General features: G+C 47.9%; 1 protein-coding gene across 1 annotated transcript in view; it reads right to left on the reverse strand.

Annotated features, from left to right (window-relative positions):
• Nucleotides 1-14,870, reverse strand: part of LOC142263819 (uncharacterized) — a 126,982-nt gene extending 112,112 nt beyond the window's left edge. Inside the window, 3 exon segments of the mRNA XM_075332242.1 lie at nucleotides 14,265-14,343; nucleotides 14,421-14,518; nucleotides 14,754-14,870. Of these exon segments, the coding sequence (XP_075188357.1) occupies nucleotides 14,265-14,343; nucleotides 14,421-14,518; nucleotides 14,754-14,835 (259 nt within the window). The 5' untranslated portion in view covers nucleotides 14,836-14,870.
• Nucleotides 14,871-20,162: the final 5,292 nt, after the last annotated feature.

The following is a 20,162-nucleotide window of genomic DNA, read 5'->3' on the forward strand; positions in this document are numbered from 1 at the left end:
GGGGTTAAAAGTTCCCCTCAAAACATAGCCTATGACGCTCACGGAGTCCAAAAGTGTGAGTGTGCAAAATTTTGTGGCTGTAGCTGCGACGGTGCAGATGCCAATCCCGGACACACACACACACAGCTTTATATATTAGATTAGATTGGTAGGATAAGATACAGACTCATTACTGGATGGTCTTTCGGCCCTATGCTACCGGAAGCTCTGAATGATGGGCCATATTCCATCCGTGTGACTGCGATTCACCTATACACTGTCTTGGAACTAAAAATGGTCTCTCTGAAAGATTTCCTGTATGTTAGTGCCTTACACCGCTCAAGGCATTGTATATTCTTTAAGGATCACTAAGGCATTGGTATAATATTCTGGCGGCCATTAATGAACCCATGACTTAGCTTAGTGACGCCCAGGCTCCTACAGACGCACTACATGGGAAGTGGATAATAATTGTCAAATATTTGTTTTGACTCACTTTCTGTAATGACGGACGATTATTAAATCACCCCCCCTTTTTTACACCTATACCCCAGCTCATCAGGACTATCTCCTTTGTTTATAGTCAAGAGAATGCCAAGAATGTGCAAAGCAGTAATCAAAGGAAAAGGTGGCGACTGTGAAGAACCTAGAATATAAGACTTATTTTCAGTTGTTTCACACTTTTTTTTAACTATTTCATTCCACATGTGATAATTCATAGTTTTGAGGCCTTCAATGTGAATCTACAATTTTTAGAGTCATGAAAATAAAGAAAACTCTTTGAATGAGAAGGTGTGTCCGTCTGTACTGATATATATATATATATACACACACACATACATACATATATATAATGTATATATATATATATATATATATACATACATACATATATATACATACATATATATATATACATACATATATATACATACATATATATACATACATACATACATACATACATACATACATACATATATATATATACACACACACACACACACACACACACACATATACACACACATATACACACACATATACACACACATATACACATACACACACACACACACACACTAGAAGGTGGCCCGATTCTAACGCATCGGGTATTCTAGAATTTATTGTGTAGTTAATGTATGATTTTTGTTATATATATATATATCAAATCAGTCATATGAAAAGTTTGTGCACCCCTATTAATGTTAACCTTTTTTCTTTATAACAATTTGGGTTTTTGCTATTTCAGTGTCATATATCTAATAACTGATGGACTGAGTAATATTTCTGGATTGAAATGAGGTTTATTGTACTAACAGAAAATGTGCAATCCGCATTTAAACAAAATTTGACAGGTGCAAAAGTATGGGCACCTCAACATAAAAGTGACATTAATATTTTGTAGATCCTCCTTTTGCAGAAATCCCAGCCTCTAGTCGCTTCCTGTAGCTTTTAATGAGTTCCTGGATCCTGGATGAAGGTATTTTTGACCATTCCTGGTTACAAAACAATTCCAGTTCAGTTAAGTTTGATGGTCGCCGAGCATGGACCGCCGCTTCACATCATCCCACAGATGTTCAATGATATTCAGGTCTGGGGACTGGGATGGCCATTCCAGAACATTGTAATTGTTCCTCTGCATGAATGCCTGAGTAGATTTGGAGCGGTGTTTTGGATCATTGTCTTGCTGAAATATCCATCCCCTGCGTAACTTCAACTTCATCACCGATTCTTGCACATTATTGTCAAGAATCTGCTGATACTGAGTTGAATCCATGCGACCCTCAACTTTAACAAGATTCCCGGTGCCGGCATTGGCCACACAGCCCCAAAGCATGATGGAACCTCCACCAAATTTACTGTGGGTAGCAAGTGCTTTTCTTGGAATGCCGTGTTTTTTTGCCTCCATGCATAACGCCTTTTTGTATGACCAAACAACTCAATCTTTGTTTCATCAGTCCCCAGGACCTTCTTCCAAAATGTAACTGGCTCGTCCAAATGTGCTTTGCATACCTCAGGCGGCTGTTTGTGGCGTGCTTGCAGAAACGGCTTCTTTCGCATCACTCCCCCATACAGCTTCTCCTTGTGCAACGTGCGCTGTATTGTTGACCGATGCACATTGACACCATCTGCAGCAAGATGATGCTGCAGGTCTTTGGAGGTGGCCTGTGGATTGTCCTTTACTGTTCTCACCATTCTTCTCTGCCTTTCTGATATTTTTCTTGGCCAGCCACTTCTGGGCTTAACAAGAACTGTGTCATGATTCACCTCCCTATTCACATGGCTAGGGGGCGGAGCCTTCTCTCAGGCCTCACTTCCGGCCCCTGGATGCCTTAAAAGTTGACACTTCCAGTGAACCAGCGCCGGCTATAAGCTTAGCTCTGCTTTGCCTGTGATTGCTGGTCCTGTGAGTGATATCCTGATCTGTCTGTTCCTGTGCCCCCGTGCCCTTGTCTGTGTTCCATCCCCTGGTCGTCCCTCCTGTCCTCTGTCCCCTTTCCTATTTACCCACTCGGTTGCTTCCTATGGTACTGACCTTGGCCTGACTTTGACTCCGCTTTTGTTCGTTCCTCCAGTCCTGCTTCTGCCCGTACGGTGTTTGACCCAGCCTGACTATTCCTTGCATGCTCTGCTTCTCAGCTGTGCTGATTAGGCAGTGCATGAGAACGCTGTGCATTTCCTTCCTGGTTCTCATTGCTCTGTGTAGTGTCGTCTGCTGCAGAGCTCTGGCTCCCCCTGGTGGCAGCATTACAAACTGTACCTGTGTTCTTCCATTTCCTTACTATGTTCCTCACAGTGGAAACTGACAGTTTAAATCTCTGATACAACTTTTTGTACCTTCCCCTGAACAACTATGTTGAATAATCTTTGTTTTCAGATCATTTGAGAGTTGTTTTGAGGAGCCCATGATGCCACTCTTCATAGGAGATTCAAATAGGAGAACAACTCGCAAGTGGCCACCTTAAATACCTTTTTTCAGGATTGGATACACCTGCCTATGAAGTTCAAAGCTCACTGAGGTTAGAAAACCAATTTAGTGCTTCAGTAAGTCAGTAAAAAGTAGTTAGGAGTGTTCAAATCAAGAAATTGATAAGGGTGCCCATACTTTTGCACCTGTCAAATTTTGTTTAAATGCAGATTGCACATTTTCTGTTAGTACAATAAACCTCATTTCAATCCAGAAATATTACTCAGTCCATCAGTTATTAGATATATGAAACTGAAATAGCAAAAACCCAAATTGTTATAAAGAAAAAAGGTAACATTAATAGGGGTGCCCAAACTTTTTCATATGACTGTATTTCTCTCTCGTTAGTTATTTCTGTGGTCTTCTCACGCTGATTATGTATTAACAAAAATGTATTCTGCACACAAAAACCACAAAACAAATAGATATAAATGTAATTATAATGTCTGTTTCCCACTCTGTATAATCTCTTTCCCTATCTCTTTCCCCTGTCATTTTCCCTGTGTCTGTCTCTTTGTCTGTCTCTTTACCTGTCTGTGTCTGTCTCCTAACGTGTCTCTCTCTTTCCCTGTCAGTCTGTCTCTTTGTCTGTCTCTTTGTCTGTGTCTCTTTGTGTCTGTCTCTTACCTTGTCTATAGCTGTTTCTTACTCTGTCTGTCTCTTTACCTGGCTGCATTGTGACACGCCAACATTCCATTTAAGGGCGTGGCTGCGGATTCTTTTGAAGTTCTGGCTGCACTGTGGCTCCCAGCTCCATTCGCTTTAATGAAGGCAGGTTTTTTGGTGAATAACTAAAGCGCGGGGTTAAAATTTCCCCTCAAAACATAGCCTATGACACTCTCTGGATCCAGAAGTGTGAGTGTGCAAAATTTTGTGGCTGTAGCTGCGACGGTGCAGATGCCAATCCCGGACATACACACACACACACACACACACACACATATACATACACACATTCAGCTTTATATATTAGCTAGATGTTGTGTGTAGTTGCCAAGTGTGTGTAGGGCGCTGTACATGTTCTGGGTGTTGTCTGGGTGTGGCGGTGTGTGAGAGCGGTGTTGTTTGTGTGTTGCGTGTTGCATTGTGGAGCGCTGTGTGTCTGCAGCGTTGTGTGTGTGTGGTGCTGTGTGTTGCACTGTTTGTGTGTGTGTTTTGGGGGGAGGTATGTTTCGTGCAGTGTGTGTGTGTTGGAGGAGTAGTCCTGGGGAGAGGGGAGGATAATAGGAGGAGTAGTCCTGGGGAGAGAGGAGTATAATAGGAGGAGTAGTCCTGGGGGAGAGGAAGATAATAGGAGGAGTAGTCCAGGGGCGGAGAGGAGGATAATAGGAGGCGTAGTCCTTTGGGGAGAGGAGGATAATAATAGGAGGCGTAGTCCTGGGGGGAGAGGAGGATAATAGGAGGAGTAGTCCTGGGGGGAGGAGTCCTGGGGGGAGGTGTATGGGTGCCCAATATGTGCGGGGGGCGTGGCTCAGCGGACAAAGTGTGGGGGGGTGTGGCCAAGCGGCCAATGCGTGGGGGGCGTGGCCGAGCAGAGTGGCCAATGCGACGGTTGTCACTGTAATGACGTCATTTTGGAGCAAGACAGACAGAATAAGGCAATTATCTATCTATCTATCTATCTATCTATCTATCTAGACACACACACACAGACACACTCACACACACACACACACACACACACACTAGCTGTAGTACCCGGTGTTGCCCGGGATAGTAACTGTGTCTGTCTCCCAGGTTCTGTCTGTATCTCTCTCGCTCTCTGTATCAGTGTCTGTGTCCGTCTCTCATGGACACATATACGCACCTACAGCACTGACCGTGCAAAACGTTCACTTTTTTACACGGACGTGTTAAGGAGGACTAAAGCTTTACATAAGTGTGTTTAGCATTCATATATTTTTTTAATTGAAAAAAAATGGAATTTATGTTACCGTTAATTCAGTTTCTAGGAAACCCTCCACGACAGCACACAAGAGGTTAACTCTCCCCCCAATTAGCTTCAGGAAACACAAGGAGGTTAAATAACCCCTCCCCACCGCCCATCTCCAGGTTTTATTTCAAGCACCATCAACAAATCATGAATGGTTTAAATCTTTTTATTTTCAGAAATAAGCCATTCATATGCATGCGAATAAGAGGAAAGGGAGGGATATCTGTGCTGTCGTGGAGGGTTTCCTAGAAACCGAATTAACGGTAACATAAATTCCATTTCCTCCAGTCACCCTCCACGACAGCACATAGGAGGAGTACCAACGAACAGGCTAGGGAGAGACAACAGCCTGTAGGACTTTACGTCCAAAGGCCAAATCTCTACTGAATAGCCAGCCCAATCGGTAATGTCTAACAAAAGTATGGACAGAGGACCAGGTCGCTGGTCTGCAAATCTGTTCAATTGAAGCGTCAGCCCTCTCAGCCCAGGAGACTGACCTACAGTACAGACAAAGTTTGGACACACCTTCTCATCTCTAGAACAACTGTTAAGAGGAGCCTTTGTGCAGGCCTTCATGGTAAAATAGCTGCTAGGAAACCACTGCTAAGGACAGGCAACAATCAGAAGAGACTTGTTTGGGCTAAAGAACACAAGGAATGGACATTAGACCAGTGGAAATTTGTGCTTTGGTCTGATGAGTCCAAATTTCATATCTTTGGATCCAACCACCGTGTCTTTGTAGAAAAAGTGAACGGATGGACTCTACATGGCTAGTTCCCACCGTGAAGCATGGAGGAGGGGGTGTGATGGTGTGGGGGGGGGGGGGCTTTGCTGGTGACACTGTTGGGGATTTATTCAAAATTGAAGGCATACTGAACCAGCATGGCTACCACAGCATCTTGCAGTGGCGTGCTATTCCATCCGGTTTGCGTTTAGTTGGACCATCATTTATTTTTCAACAGGGCAATGACCCCAAACACACCTCCAGGCTGTGTAAGGGCTATTTGACTAAGAAGGAGAGTGATGGGGTGCTACGCCAGATGACCTGGCCTTCACAGTCACCCAATCAAGATGGTTTGGGGTGATCTGGACCGCAGAGTGAAGGCAAAAGGGCCAACAAGTGCTAAGCATCTCTGGGAACTCCTTCAAGAGTGATGGAAGACCATTTCTGGTGACTACCTCTTGAAGCTCATCAAGAGAATGCCAAGAGTGTGCAAAGTAGTAATGAAAGCAAAAGGCGGCTACTTTGAAGAACCTAGAATATAACACATATTATCAGTCGTTTCACACTTCAAGTATTTCATTCCACATGTTTTAATTCATAGTTTTGATGCCTTCAATGTGAATCTACAATTTTCAAAGTCCTGAAAATAAAGAAAACTGAATAAGGTGTGTCCAAACTTTTGGTCTGTACTGCAGATCGAGTGGAATGTGCGATCAAGTGATCCGGAGGAATGAGGCCTTGGGTAATATATGCCTTTTTAGGCCTCTTTCACACGTACGTGCCTCCGGTACGTGTTTGGCAGTTTTCTCACGTACCGGAGACACGTACACACGTAGACCTATGGATTCCTATGGTTTTGGACACATGTAAGTATTTTCGCATGGAACGTGTGTCCGTACCGTACTTACATGTGTCCGTGTGTTTCTCACGCCGACATGTCAGTTTTCTCTCCGGCATCACGGGTGTTACACGGAACGCAAACGTGTCACATGTAATGCAAACGAACAACACGGATGTGTTCCATGTGACACGCACCGGAGAAGAACAACCTGAAAAAAAAACACCAAATTTTACTCACCATCTCCATCCCTGCAGTCTCTGCCGCTGCTGTCACTTGCTGCCGACCGCAGCTCATTATGCTCATTGAATATTCACTTCACTGTGGCCGGAAGCAGCAGCAGCGGGGAGTAGGCAGGACCGGAGACCGAAGATCAGCACCACGGACAGCGACACCAGGGACAGGTGAGTAGAAAGTTCCCATTCTCCGTGTGTTATCATCACTGATAACACACGGAGAACACACGTGTGCCATAAACACAGCTCACGGAGGGCAAAACGCCCCTCTGACAGGTCCGTGAAAAACGTGCGTGGTTTTTCATGGACATGTGAGAGGCCTTAATAGCGTTTATCGAGTTGGAAACTGTGCTCTTGGCAGCCTTCTTTCCAGCATTCTTACCAACAATCTGTAGAAAAAGATTGGAATCCTTTCTGAAGGACTCCGTTTTCTGAAGGTATAGCATGACTGCCCTACGGACATCGAGGGAATGAAAGTCCATCTCCTTTTGGTTAGCTCGATTTTGCCAAAAACATGGCAGAATAATGTCTTAGTTCCTATGAAAGTCCGACATCACTTTCGGGAGAAAGGAGGGATCCTGACGGAAAATGATTCGATCATCCAGAATCTTCATAGGGCTCTCAGACGGTAAGAGCCAGGATTTCATACACTCGCCTGGCCGTAGTAATAGCAATCAAGAATGCCTTTTTCCAGGCCAGCCACCTCAAGGTAGAGGAAGCCAGAGGTTCAAACGGAGCCTGAGTCAACCACTGAACAACCAAGTTAAGATCCCGGGGGGAGGGAGGCTACTGCCAGCGGTTTAGGACAGGCTCTAACCGCTGAAGAGAGGAATCGCTTCACCCAGCGATGATTTGCCAGGTCCTGATCAAAATACGCACTTAAAGCTGATACTTGGACCTTGAGAGTGCTGGGGCTGAGACCTTTGTCAAGACCCAACTGTAAAAAGTCCAGGATGTGAGCCACATTTGGATGGAACGGGTCAGGAGTCTGAGGACTGCACCAGTTGATAAAGGTCTTCCAGATTTAAAGTAGATCAAATTAGTGACAGGCTTACAACTTTTTTGTAGCGTGTCAATGACCCTCTCAGACAGACCCCTAGCTCTCAAAATGATGGCCTCAGAAGCCAGGTAGTCAGGTTCAGTCTCTTGAGGTCTGGGTGAAAGAGCGGACCTTGATGGATAAGATCTGGGATCTGAGGCAATAGGAAGGTTCCATCCTGAGCCATGGATACTAGGGCCCTGAACCAGCTGCATCTAGGCCAGAGTGGCAAGACCAGGATGGTAGGAACCCCGTCTGATCTGACTTTCTGAAGAGTCCTTGCCAGTAGCGGGATTGGTGGAAAGGCGTATGCCAGTTGAAACCTCCAAGGATGGGAGAAGGCATCCACTGCCATCGCAGGATCCCTGGGATTTAGAGAGAAAATTGACGTACACTTGCGTTCTGCTGAGTTGCAAAAAGATCCACCTCCGGTTGTCCCCACCATTGTACTAAGGAATGGAACGGAAGACCACTGGATTCAGGGAACATTCTCCAGGATGAACGACCTGCCTGCTGAGGTAATCCGCTAGAGTATTTTCAGAGCCCTTCAGGTGGACAGCTGACAGTGACAGGTGGTGTTTTTCCGCCCAAAAAAAGATTCCTGTGGAAATCTTTTGCGCGAGCTGCCTTGATGACGTAAATGAGCTACCGATGTCATATTGTCGGAAAACACCATGACATGTGCTCCTTGAAGCATGGATTTTGCTGCCCTGAGCGCCTGAAGGACGGCTTCCAGTGCTCGATAATTCGAGGACCTGCAGCAGATGTCTGCTGACCAGAGGCCTTGATGGGAACCTGAGAGATGATCGCCCACCAGCCTTTCTGGCTAGCATCTGTGGTGATCGTCACCAACAGCTCTCGATTAAAAAAAAAAATCCTTTTTGGAGATGGGCAGGGATCATCCACCAAAACAAGGAGGCTTTCACCGGACCTGGAATGGATATCTTCTTATTTAGGGATCACTGGGCGCCGTCCCAAGATGCCAAGATATGAGCCTGAAAGGTTTGTGAGTGGGCCTGAGCCCAGGAGACTGCCGGGATGCAAGATGTCATAGATCCTAGTACGGACATTGCGAATCTCAGGGTGACAACTCGTTGGCAATGCAGAAATTACATTTTTCCCTTTATCCCCAACTGCTTGTCTCTCGGAAGGAAGGATTGTTTTATTATAGAGTCCAACATGACTCTGAGAAAGACCTTTTTTGTGGACGGAAGAAGGTCCGACTTCTGATGGTTCACCACCCATCCCAGGTTGTGGAAGACTCTTAAGGCCCCGTCACACACAGAGATAAATCTTTGGCAGATCTGTGGTTGCAGTGAAATCATGGACATATTGTTCCATTTGTACACAGCCACAAACCTGGCACTGATTGTCCACAATTTCACTGCAACCACAGATCTCCCACAGATTTATCTCTGTTTGTGACAGGGCCTTTAGTGTGAGCTGCAAGTGTTGGAGGAGCCATTGGGCAGAAGGGGCCACTACCAGGAAGTCATCGAAGTAGGGGATGAAACAAACGTTTTGACCCCACAGGAATGCTACCACCTCCCCCATTATTTTGGTGAAAACCCGAGGTGCACATGAGAAACCGAATGGGAGGGAGTTGAACTGATCATGCCGGAGACGCCCCTTGTGGAAAACTGCGAAGCGAAAAAAACATTTTGTGGGCGTGAAAGAGCGGGATATGGTAGTACGCATCTTTTTGATCTATAGTGGCCATAACAAAATCCCGGACCGACAGGGGTGGTGGTGGACCTGACCGACTCCATTTTGAAACGCCGGTAGATAACATGGCGATTTAGAAGTTTGAGGTTGATTATTAACCGAGGGGTGCCGTTTTTTTTTTTTTTGTTTTTTTTTAGCAGGAAGAGACAGAAGTAATGGCCGAACCCCGCCTCCGACTCTGGTACCACCAATACTACCCCTATTTTTTGAAGGTTTTGAATACAGCCCATGAGAGTGACAGGACTCCCCCGGGAGGGAGAGGAAGTGACCAGAGTACAGTGAGAAGGATAAGTGGAGAACTCCACCTTGAGACCCTCTTTGATGGTGCTTAAGACCCATGGGTTTAATGATACCTCATGCCACTGACTTAGGAATGATGACAGCCGACCTCCAATATTGATGGCGTCATTGCTTGTCTTGCTGCTGCCTTCGATCTTCAGACCTTTGGGATTGAAAGATGCTCCTTCCTCTGCCCCCTTTCTGGTAACTCCAACGACCCGATTTACCCTTTCCTCTGTAATGGATAGAAGGATTCGGGGAAGGGGGTGGTGGTTACGAAACATTTTCTTATGTGGTCTGTCTTCTGGCAACAGTCTTCTTATCCGTAGCCTTCTCCAGAATCTCTCCTAGGGCTGGACCGAAAACATGCGCCCCTCGAAACGGTAGAGAAGAGAGTTTCACTTTGGAGACCGCATCACTGCGCATTAGAAAGGACCGCACTTCGTGCTGTTAGACGAACAGATTCCGCAGAAGCATCAGCCAAAAACCCTGTTGCCTTCTGGAGGAGTGGCAGGAAAGTCAGGATATCTTCCTTGGGGGTGTCTTGGGTAAGATGTTCCTCCAGCTGTCCCAGCCATCTGAACAACGAGCGGGCCACACAGGTGGAGGCGACCCGTCTTATGAAGAACCGCGGATGCCTACCAGGATTTCCGAAGGAGGCTGTCCATCTTACGGTCAATGAAATCTTTGAGTTGAGACGAATCTTCAAATAGGAGGGTTGTCTTCCTTGCCACTCTGGCGACCTGAATATCCACCTTAGGTATATCCCAGCAACAGGTGCAATCTTCTTCCAGCGGGAACCTATTTCTCAATTCACGGGAAATGGTAAGGCGTTTCTCAGGGTTTCTCCACTCCTGTAAAACCATCTCTCGGATTAATTCGTGGACCAGAAATCCCAACTTGTTACGGGTCCTAAGGCCCCCGAACATTTCGTCTTGTAGATTTTTCCTCTTCTACCCTCATAGTCTCGCTTACCGAACCTAAAAGTTCATCCATATCCTCCATTGAGAAAAAATATCTGGCTTCAACTTTATTCGAAGATAAGCCATCATCCTCGTCAAACATCTCTTCCGGGGCCGAAGAGGGCCCCTCCATGGAATCTGACTGAGTCCTCCACCGGGCTGATTTTCTTTTCTTAGGTGCAGAAGGCACAGAAGATGCAGAAAGAAAGTGTGGCAGTGGGGGGTTGTGAAAGGGACACAAGGAAGGACTGAATCTCCTGACGGACCATATTTTTAAGTTCATCCATAAGAGAGGGTTTTTCCTCTCTTACTACCTGATCGGTACCGGGCTGACATCGCTTCTAGGAATGTTCAGCAGGAAGCTTTTTATTGCATATCATGCACCTTTTGATAGATGGCTTCTCCTTTTTGGGGGCAGGAGTCTTGTCTCCCTAAGGGGGAGAGAAGAGACCATAAATACAGGCACCCAGAAGTGAAGTCATAATAGCCCACCACCCTGACCTAACCCCCTAGTCACAGGTACTCAAAGAACCGGGGGCTGAGCTGGGCTCCACAGACGCAGAGCTAGTAGAGCGATCTCCTTCCATCCTAGCCTTGAGAGTGCTCTTACCTGGGTCCGTTATGCAGTCCTGGTTATATCCAGCCGTGGGTGACTCCTCCTCCTCTATTGGTCGGGGGGGGGGCGCAGGCTTCCACCGGAGCGAGTGCTGTCATCCACAGGCAGCGACGGCGCGTGCGGTTCACAGTAGAACGCATGAACCTGGAAGTGACGTCATCACAGGGCGCTGATGCCACCCCGTGTGAGAGAGAAGGAGGTGCCGGAGGTCTATGGAAGTCAGTCTGCCCCGCTTTACCTCGTGGAGGCGCAGGAGGGGCAGATCGGTCCCGAGTCCCAAGGAGACGGGAGCAGCGCCGGAGGAAGAAGCAACTTGGCCCCGACCTCAGCTGCCTGGTAAGTAACCTAACGCCGCGCTCTCATCACCGGCCGTGAGAGCACAGCAGTAACCTCTCATGTCCCTTAAGGACAGGAATAAACACTGGAGATGGGAGGGGGGAGGGGTTATTTAACCTCTTTGCGTTTCCTGTCCCTGATAGGGTGGAGTTAACCTCCTGTGTGCTGTCGTGGAGGGTGACTAGAGAAAACGTAGGCTCTGTTCTTGTGCAAACAGACATGGGCAGCTTCTAGTAGGGCTTTGCACACGCTAAATTTAGGAGGTCTGCATAAGGTCTGGTTGTAATTCTGGAAGATGGCCCCATTACCTGGAAAAGAAGCGACAACTGTGAAACAGAAATTGAAAGTCATCATTAGAAATTAGAAGCGGGTTCAATGCCACATGGGGACATTGATGAATGGGAGCATTCCATGTCTGGGGGGAGAGTGTGGGAGAAGCTAGGTAAAAAAAGGAGAAGGGGGGAGGGAAAAGAGGAAGAAGGGGAAAGGAAAAACGGGGAAAAAAGAGAGAAGTAGAAAAAAAATGGAAAAGGGGGAAAAAGGTAGAAGGGGGAAGGGTGGAAAAAAGGGAGAAGGGCGGAAAAAAAAGAAAAGAAAAGAAAAGGAAAAAAAAAAAAAAAAAAAAGGGAGAAAAGGGAATAAAAAGGGAGAAAAGGGAATAAAAAGGGAGAAAAGGGAATAAAAAGGGAGAAAAGGGAAAAAAAGAAAGGGCAAAACAAGGGCAAAGGAAACAGTGAATATGTATGAAGGATAATGAGCAGCCCTGATAGCAGCATGGAGACTCAGTAAGTATAACAAGCCTGCTCCAATCACTGAATCCCTTCTACCTACATTTTTAAGCAATGGATTCTGGTCCCCATAGACGTATATGGGGACTGGCGTCCGGCCAGATATCTGGGATGAATTCCGGGCCCCAACCAGGGTTTTGGAATTTTTTTTGAGAGTCCTCCCGTCACTAATGACATTTTGTGCTGTTTTTTTTTGTTTGTTTGTTTTGGTTTTTTTTTTCCCGCTTATTCAGTTTCTATTGGTGAAAAAAATGTTCAAAAACACAAAGTTTTCCAGTTCAGTCAGAAAAAAACCCAAAACGAAGTGTGTGCATGGGATTTCTGAAAACTCAGAGCTTGCACTGATCCTGTAAAAAGCAGCTTTTATAGGGAATCTGTCAGGTGATTTTCTAGTACAATACTAATGGTATCCTGGTATAGGGCTTCAGCCGCCCTTTCAGGATCAGTAACTATCATTGCTCTGCCTTCTCCTGTTATCTTGTTGTGAGTCCAGAGAACGCAGCGTGATGTAGTTACTAGTGAAGTGTATGGAAATAGAGTGAATGTGCGCTGCTCCCCCAGCCCTATGTAATATTTTACTAGAAAATCACCTGACAGATTCCCTTTAACAACAACAAAAAAAAAACACACAGCAAAAATGCAATGTGTGAATAAGGCCTTGATCACACAGCAAAATTTTGTAGCAGGCACATGTACCCATCTCACAAACAATGCTACATCGTTCAGCGATATATTGTTTGACCAAGGCAGTCTTGTGGACACTGTCACACAGCAATCCTCCCAACAATTCTGGCAACGACAGAGGCGTATAATTGTCCATAGCATACACCCTAGCATGTGATTGCCTCACCCTCTCCACACCCCAACTTCCATACTGTCAGAATCTCCTCCTGTCTTCTAATGAAACGCACACAGGACCGCGGGCAGCCACAAAAGGACATCAATGAAACTTTGTGTCCGCCTTATCAACCATGGCTGCCAAATCAGAAAGCAGTTGGGACCACCAATCAGAGCGGAGGAGGCGTGGAGCATTGCTCATAACGACACGTCCACGTCGCTGATAACAGACGCACTAACGATGTTGTTCGTCGTTGGCAGGGTGTCAAACGTAGCACTATGTCTGCTGCGTTAGAAACGAAGAACAATATTTTGAAACTGCACGACGTGTCAATGATCAACGATTTTCACTATTTTTAGGATCGCTCTGAGTCGCTCGTAGGTGTCACACACAAAGACGTCGCTAACGACAACTGAAGTGCGTCACGAAAACAGTGACCCCGACGTCATATCGTCAGGTAAATCGTAGCGTGTAACGGGGCCTTAACTGCTGTACGTTGCCCCAATGTGTTTGTGTAAGCCCCGGACATTTACACATGCCGGCTAGTGAATGCAATTAATTTTTCCTCCTTCCCCCGCTCATCCCTCTGCGCTGCGTCAGTGATTCAGCCAGGCTGCCATATTACTGCCCGAGGATGGCAGCGCTATGCTCACACTAGCCGGCGGCTCTTCTCCCCCGAGCGTGTCAGTGTGTATTTCTCTGCAGAGGACTCGCTCAGGTGAGGAGCCACCGGCCGCTCCGAGGATCGCGATACCATCCTTGGCAGTATTACGGCGTCCGAGTGAATCACAAAGAGGAATGCGGAAGAAGGGGGTGAACATTCATTTTACATTAAAAGGCGACCCAAACACTGACACAAATACAAATTATAGAAGATCCCCAGAAAATAAGGCCTAGAACAACTTTTAGAGCCAAAAGTAATACAAGCCCCTGTCTCATTCTCAGAGGAAACACGGTAGTAGGCGACCACAGAACAGACAGGACCGTCTCCCCTCCTCACCCTGCGGATCGGCCCATAGAGCGAGCGCCTCCTGTGCTCCATGTATAACGGCAACCTGAATACCCATCAGATCTTCACCCTGAGAAGAAACATGTCAATGAGCTCCGGTCCAATCACTTTATGGTCAGATGTTGTGGAGACGTCAGCGCCATCTACCTGATGAGTCTCCGGGACATTGTGCTTCTCCTCTGGACAGTCCTGGGGACACAGAGGACGGGGACATCTCTCTGGGGGATTTCTCCTCCTGGATCCATCTGTGGAGACACAAAGAGACGGAAAACACAGAGTCATGTGATGAGGAGATGACGAGAGCAGTAACCAGAGAAGACTGCGATGGAGGAGAATATTGTGTATTTCTATTCTCTGTAAATTGCTTCAAAATATTCTACAATCAGAAAGCGGAAAATTCTTCTAATGATCGTATAATAGAACGACGCGTCAGAGGCGTCATCACATCAACCGGAGCCAACAAGAAGCCGCGCCCCTCACCTGATGTCACCGACCGCTGCTCCTCCATCACCACCTCCTCGTACCGCTCCTTGTGTCCTTCCAGATACTCCCACTCCTCCATGGAGAGAAAGACAGCGACGTCCTGACACCTTATAGGAACCTGACAACAACGACACCGACATCACCCAGAATCCTCCAGTGCTTCCTGTATAATGTCCCAGCAGTCACCTCTCCCCTCATCACCCAGAATCCTCCAGTGCTTCCTGTATAATGTCCCAGCAGTCACCTCTCCCCTCATCACCCAGAATCCTCCAGTGACTCCTGTATAATGTCCCAGCAGTCACCTCTCCCCTCATCACCCAGAATCCTCCAGTGCTTCCTGAATAATGTCCCACCAGTCACCTCTCCCCTCATCACCCAGAATCCTCCAGTGCTTCCTGTATAATGTCCCAGCAGTCACCTCTCCCCTCATCACCCAGAATCCTCCAGTGCCTCCTGTATAATGTCCCAGCAGTCACCTCTCTCCTCATCACCCAGAATCCTCCAGTGCTTCCTGTATAATGTCCCAGCAGTCACCTCTCCCCTCATCACCCAGAATCCTCCAGTGCCTCCTGTATAATGTCCCAGCAGTCACCTCTCCCCTCATCACCCAGAATCCTCCAGTGCTTCCTGTATAATGTCCCAGCAGTCACCTCTCCCCTCATCACCCAGAATCCACCAGTGCTTCCTGTATAATGTCCCAGCAGTCACCTCTCCCCTCATCACCCAGAATCCTCCAGTGCTTCCTGAATAATGTCCCACCAGTCACCTCTCCCCTCATCACCCAGAATCCTCCAGTGCTTCCTGTATAATGTCCCAGCAGTCACCTCTCCCCTCATCACCCAGAATCCTCCAGTGCCTCCTGTATAATGTCCCAGCAGTCACCTCTCTCCTCATCACCCAGAATCCTCCAGTGCCTCCTGTATAATGTCCCAGCAGTCACCTCTCTCCTCATCACCCAGCATCCTCCAGTGCTTCCTGTATAATGTCCCAGCAGTCACCTCTCCCCTCATCACCCAGAATCCTCCAGTGCTTCCTGTATAATGTCCCAGCAGTCACCTCTCCCCTCATCACCCAGAATCCTCCAGTGCTTCCTGTATAATGCCCCAGCAGTCACCTCCCCTCATCACCCAGAATCCTCCAGTTCTTCCTGTATAATGTCCCAGCAGTCACCTCTCCCCTCATCACCCAGAATCCTCCAGTGCTTCCTGTATAATGTCCCAGCAGTCACCTCTCCCCTCATCACCCAGAATCCTCCAGTGCCTCCTGTATAATGTCCCAGCAGTCACCTCTCTCCTCATCACCCAGAATCCTCCAGTGCCTCCTGTATAATGTCCCAGCAGTCACCTCTCTCCTCATCACCCAGAATCCTCCAGTGCCTCCTGTATAATGTCCCAGCAGTCACCTCTCTCCTCATCACCCAGAATCCTCCAGTGCTTCCTGTATAATGTACCAGCAGTCACCTCTCCGGTCATCACCCAGAATCCTCCAGTGCTTCCTGTATAATGTCCCAGCAGTCACCTCTCCCCTCATCACCCAGAATCATCCAGTGCTTCCTGTATAATGTCCCAGCAGTCACCTCTCCGGTCAACACCCAGAATCCTCCAGTGCTTCCTGTATAATGTCCCAGCAGTCACCTCTCCGGTCATCACCCAGAATCCTCCAGTGCCTCCTGTATAATGTCCCAGCAGTCACCTCTCCCCTCTTCACCCAGAATCCTCCAGTGCTTCCTGTATAATGTCCCAGTAGTCACCTCTCCGGTCATCACCCAGAATCCTCCAGTGCCTCCTGTATAATGTCCCAGCAGGGTGGGGGAGCTGTATACCCATGGAGGGGGGGGGGGGGCTGTATACCACTGGAGGGGGGGAGCTGTATACCCTTGGACGGGGGGGAGCTGAATACCCTTGGGGGTGGGTGGGGGGGGGGGGGAGTTGTATACCCTTGGAGGGGGGGAGCTGCATACCCTTGGAGGGGGGGGGGGGGGGGGTGGAGTTGTATACCCTTGGAGGGGGGGGAGGGAGAGTTGTATACCCTTGGAGGGGGGGAGCTGCATACCCTTGGAGGGGGGGAGGGAGCTGCATACCCTTGGAGGGGGGGAGAGAGAGCTGTATACCCTTGGAGGGGGGGGAGGGAGCTGTATACCCTTGGAGGGGGGGGGGAGGGAGCTGTATACCCTTGGAGGGGGGGGAGGGAGCTGTATACCCTTGGAGGGGGGGGAGGGAGCTGTATACCCTTGGAGGGGGGTGGAGGGAGCTGTATACCCTTGGAGGGGGGGGAGGGAGCTGTATACCCTTGGAGGGGGGGGAGGGAGCTGTATACCCTTGGAGGGGGGGGAGGGAGCTGTATACCCTTGGAGGGGGGGGAGGGAGCTGTATACCCTTGGAGGGGGGGGGAGGGAGCTGTATACCCTTGGAGGGGGGGGGAGGGAGCTGTATACCCTTGGAGGGGGGGGAGGGAGCTGTATACCCTTGGAGGGGGGGGAGGGAGCTGTATACCCTTGGAGGGGGGGAAGGGAGCTGTATACCCTTGGAGGGGGGGAAGGGAGCTGTATACCCTTGGAGGGGGGGGGGAGGGAGCTGTATACCCTTGGAGGGGGGGGGAGGGAGCTGTATACCCTTGGAGGGGGGGGAGGGAGCTGTATACCCTTGGAGGGGGGGGAGGGGGCTGTATACCCTTGGAGGGGGGGAGGGGGCTGTATACCCTTGGAAGGGGGGGGGCGGGTTGTATACCCTTGGAAGGGGGGGGGGGGGGGGAGAGCTGTATACTCTTTGACCGGAGGAGGGAGGGAGCTGTATATGCTTGGAGGTGGGGGGGAGCTATATACGCTTGGAGGTGGGGAGCTGTATACGGTTGGAGGGGGGAGGTGCTGTGGATATCAGGGAGGAGGGCACAGCTCCTCCTAATGCTCATGGGAACTTACTGTTGTCGAGCAGGGCATGCGCGACTTTAGGCAATCAGCGCGCTCATGGCACCGGATGTTGACGTGGAGTGCACTGACCAGATAGATGCACGCAGGTCCCACCCGGAAGTTCCCATGAGCGCTTCTGGCCATTTAGCGTGTTGACTGGTGACGTGGCGTGTGCTGATTGGCTACAAATGAATGAATATCTGTCTACCCTAGCGGTGGCTGTCGGCGAGATTTAAATGGAAAAAAAGAAAGGATTTGCGGCTGATGTGCAGTAACGCATGGGTCGGCATGCAGCCTGCGTGTTTGAGAGCTCCGCCCTAGATCATCATCTACCCACTTCCCGCGTACACGATGTATCACCTCATATAGCATATTCACCACATTTCCCTCGTCATCCCCAATCCTAGTCTAATGTATATATATTCCCCAAGAACACAGTTCCCTGCATCCTCTGCTGAGTGTATATACCCCAGTATTTCTATATAACCCACCCCAGTTTCTCTCTATACATTGAGGTATTCATGGACTTAACATTCTAGCATGTGACCTCATCCATCCACTCACGGGCTTCAGCGGCGGATGGCATGTGACGCTCCATCGGCTGCAGAAGACCGCGAGTGGATGGATGAGGTCACACGATCGATGACACGACCGCCACCTCTGAGTTTGGAGCGCGGCTGACCGGAACTGCAGCACGGGACGGGAATTCACCTGTGAAGGAGAGTATCGCATCGCCTGGCCGGGGGGGGGAGGGGGGGGGGGGGGGTACATCCAGTCCTGGAAATAAACCTTTGTGTCCTTCTAAAAAGGAATTATGGTGTGCAGGTATTAGCATTCGCTCTTTCACGCCAGCGCTTCTGTAAGCTCTAACCTAACTGCTGCGATTTTGCGAGCAGAGATTGGCTCTCGCAGAAGCGCTCAATGAATGGGCTTTTTTTTTTTTTTTTTTTTTTTTTTTTAATATTGCTTCCTATGGACTTTTAAGCCCTAGCACTTAAACATATTTAGGGCATGAGCTGAGCGCTGTAAAATAGCTCATGTATTGCTATGGCGCTCTGTTCAATAGCGCACTTTCACGGGTGCTTTTTCACACACTTTCATGGTTTTTCAGAGATCTCATGACCCTTAGCAAAGGATCATGAGAGATCTTTAAAATGCACAATTTTGGCACCTTTAAAGCGCAAAAATGAAAGCATATTATATATATATAATATATAAAGCAGTGTGTGTGTGTGTGTGTGTGTGTGTGTGTGTGTGTGTGTGTGTGTGTGTGTGTGTGTCCGCTAAAGGAATCCGCACCGTCGCATTTACAATTACGAAAATTTGCACAGACGCCTCATGTGACCCAGGGAACATCATAGCCTATGCTTTGACGGGAAAATTTAACCCCGCGCTTTACAAAAAACATGCCTCCATTAAAGTCAATGGAGCTGCGAGCTATAGGTTATTAATAGCAGCTGTACATACATACACACACACACACACACACACCTATACATACATACATACATACATACATACATACATACACACATACATACACACATACATACACACACACACCATATACAGTGCCTTGCAAAAGTATTCGTCCCTCTTGAATTTTTCAACCTTTTCCCACATTTCAGGCTTCAAACAAAGATAAAATGTGAATGTTCTGGTGAAGAATCAACAACAAGTGACACAATTGTGAAGGTGAACAAAATTTATTGCTTATTTTAATCTTTTGTAAAAAATAATAAACTGAAAATTGGGGGTGCAATATTATTCATCCCCTTTACTGTCAGTGCAGAAACTCCCTCCAGAAGTTCATTGATAATCTCTGAATGATGCAATGTTGTCCTAAATGACTGATGATGATAAATATAAGCCCCTGTGTGTAATCAAGTCTCCGTATAAATGCCCCTGCTCTGTGATAGTCTCAGTGTTCTGTGTAAAGCACAGCGAGCATCATGAAGACCAAGGAACACAACAGGCAGGTCCATGATACTGTTCTGGAGAAGTTTAAAGCCGGATTTGGTTACAAAAAGATTTCCAAAACTTTAAACATCCCAAGGAGCACTGTGCAAGCGATCATATTGAAATGGAAGGAGCATCATATCACTGCAAATCTACCAAGACCCGGCCGTCCATCCAAACTATCATCTCACACAAGGAGAAGACTGATCAGAGATGCAGCCAAGAGGCCCATGGTCACTCTGGATGATCTGCAGAGATCTACAGCTGAGGGGGGAGAGTCTGTCCATAGGACAACAATCAGTCGTACACTGCACAAATCTGGCCTTTATGGAAGAGTGGCAAGAAGAAAGCCATTTCTCAAAGATATCCATAAAAAGTGTTGTTTAAAGTTTTCCACAAGCCACCTGCAGACACCAAACATGTGGAAGAAGGTGCTCTACTCAGATGAAACCAAAATCAAACTATTTGGGCAGAATGCCAAACGATAAGCAACACAGCTCATCACCCTGAACACACCATCCCCACTGGCAAACATGGTGGAG

This window comes from Anomaloglossus baeobatrachus, chromosome 1 (genome assembly GCF_048569485.1).
Source record: "Anomaloglossus baeobatrachus isolate aAnoBae1 chromosome 1, aAnoBae1.hap1, whole genome shotgun sequence".
In the NCBI taxonomy this organism is placed as follows: domain Eukaryota; kingdom Metazoa; phylum Chordata; class Amphibia; order Anura; family Aromobatidae; genus Anomaloglossus; species Anomaloglossus baeobatrachus.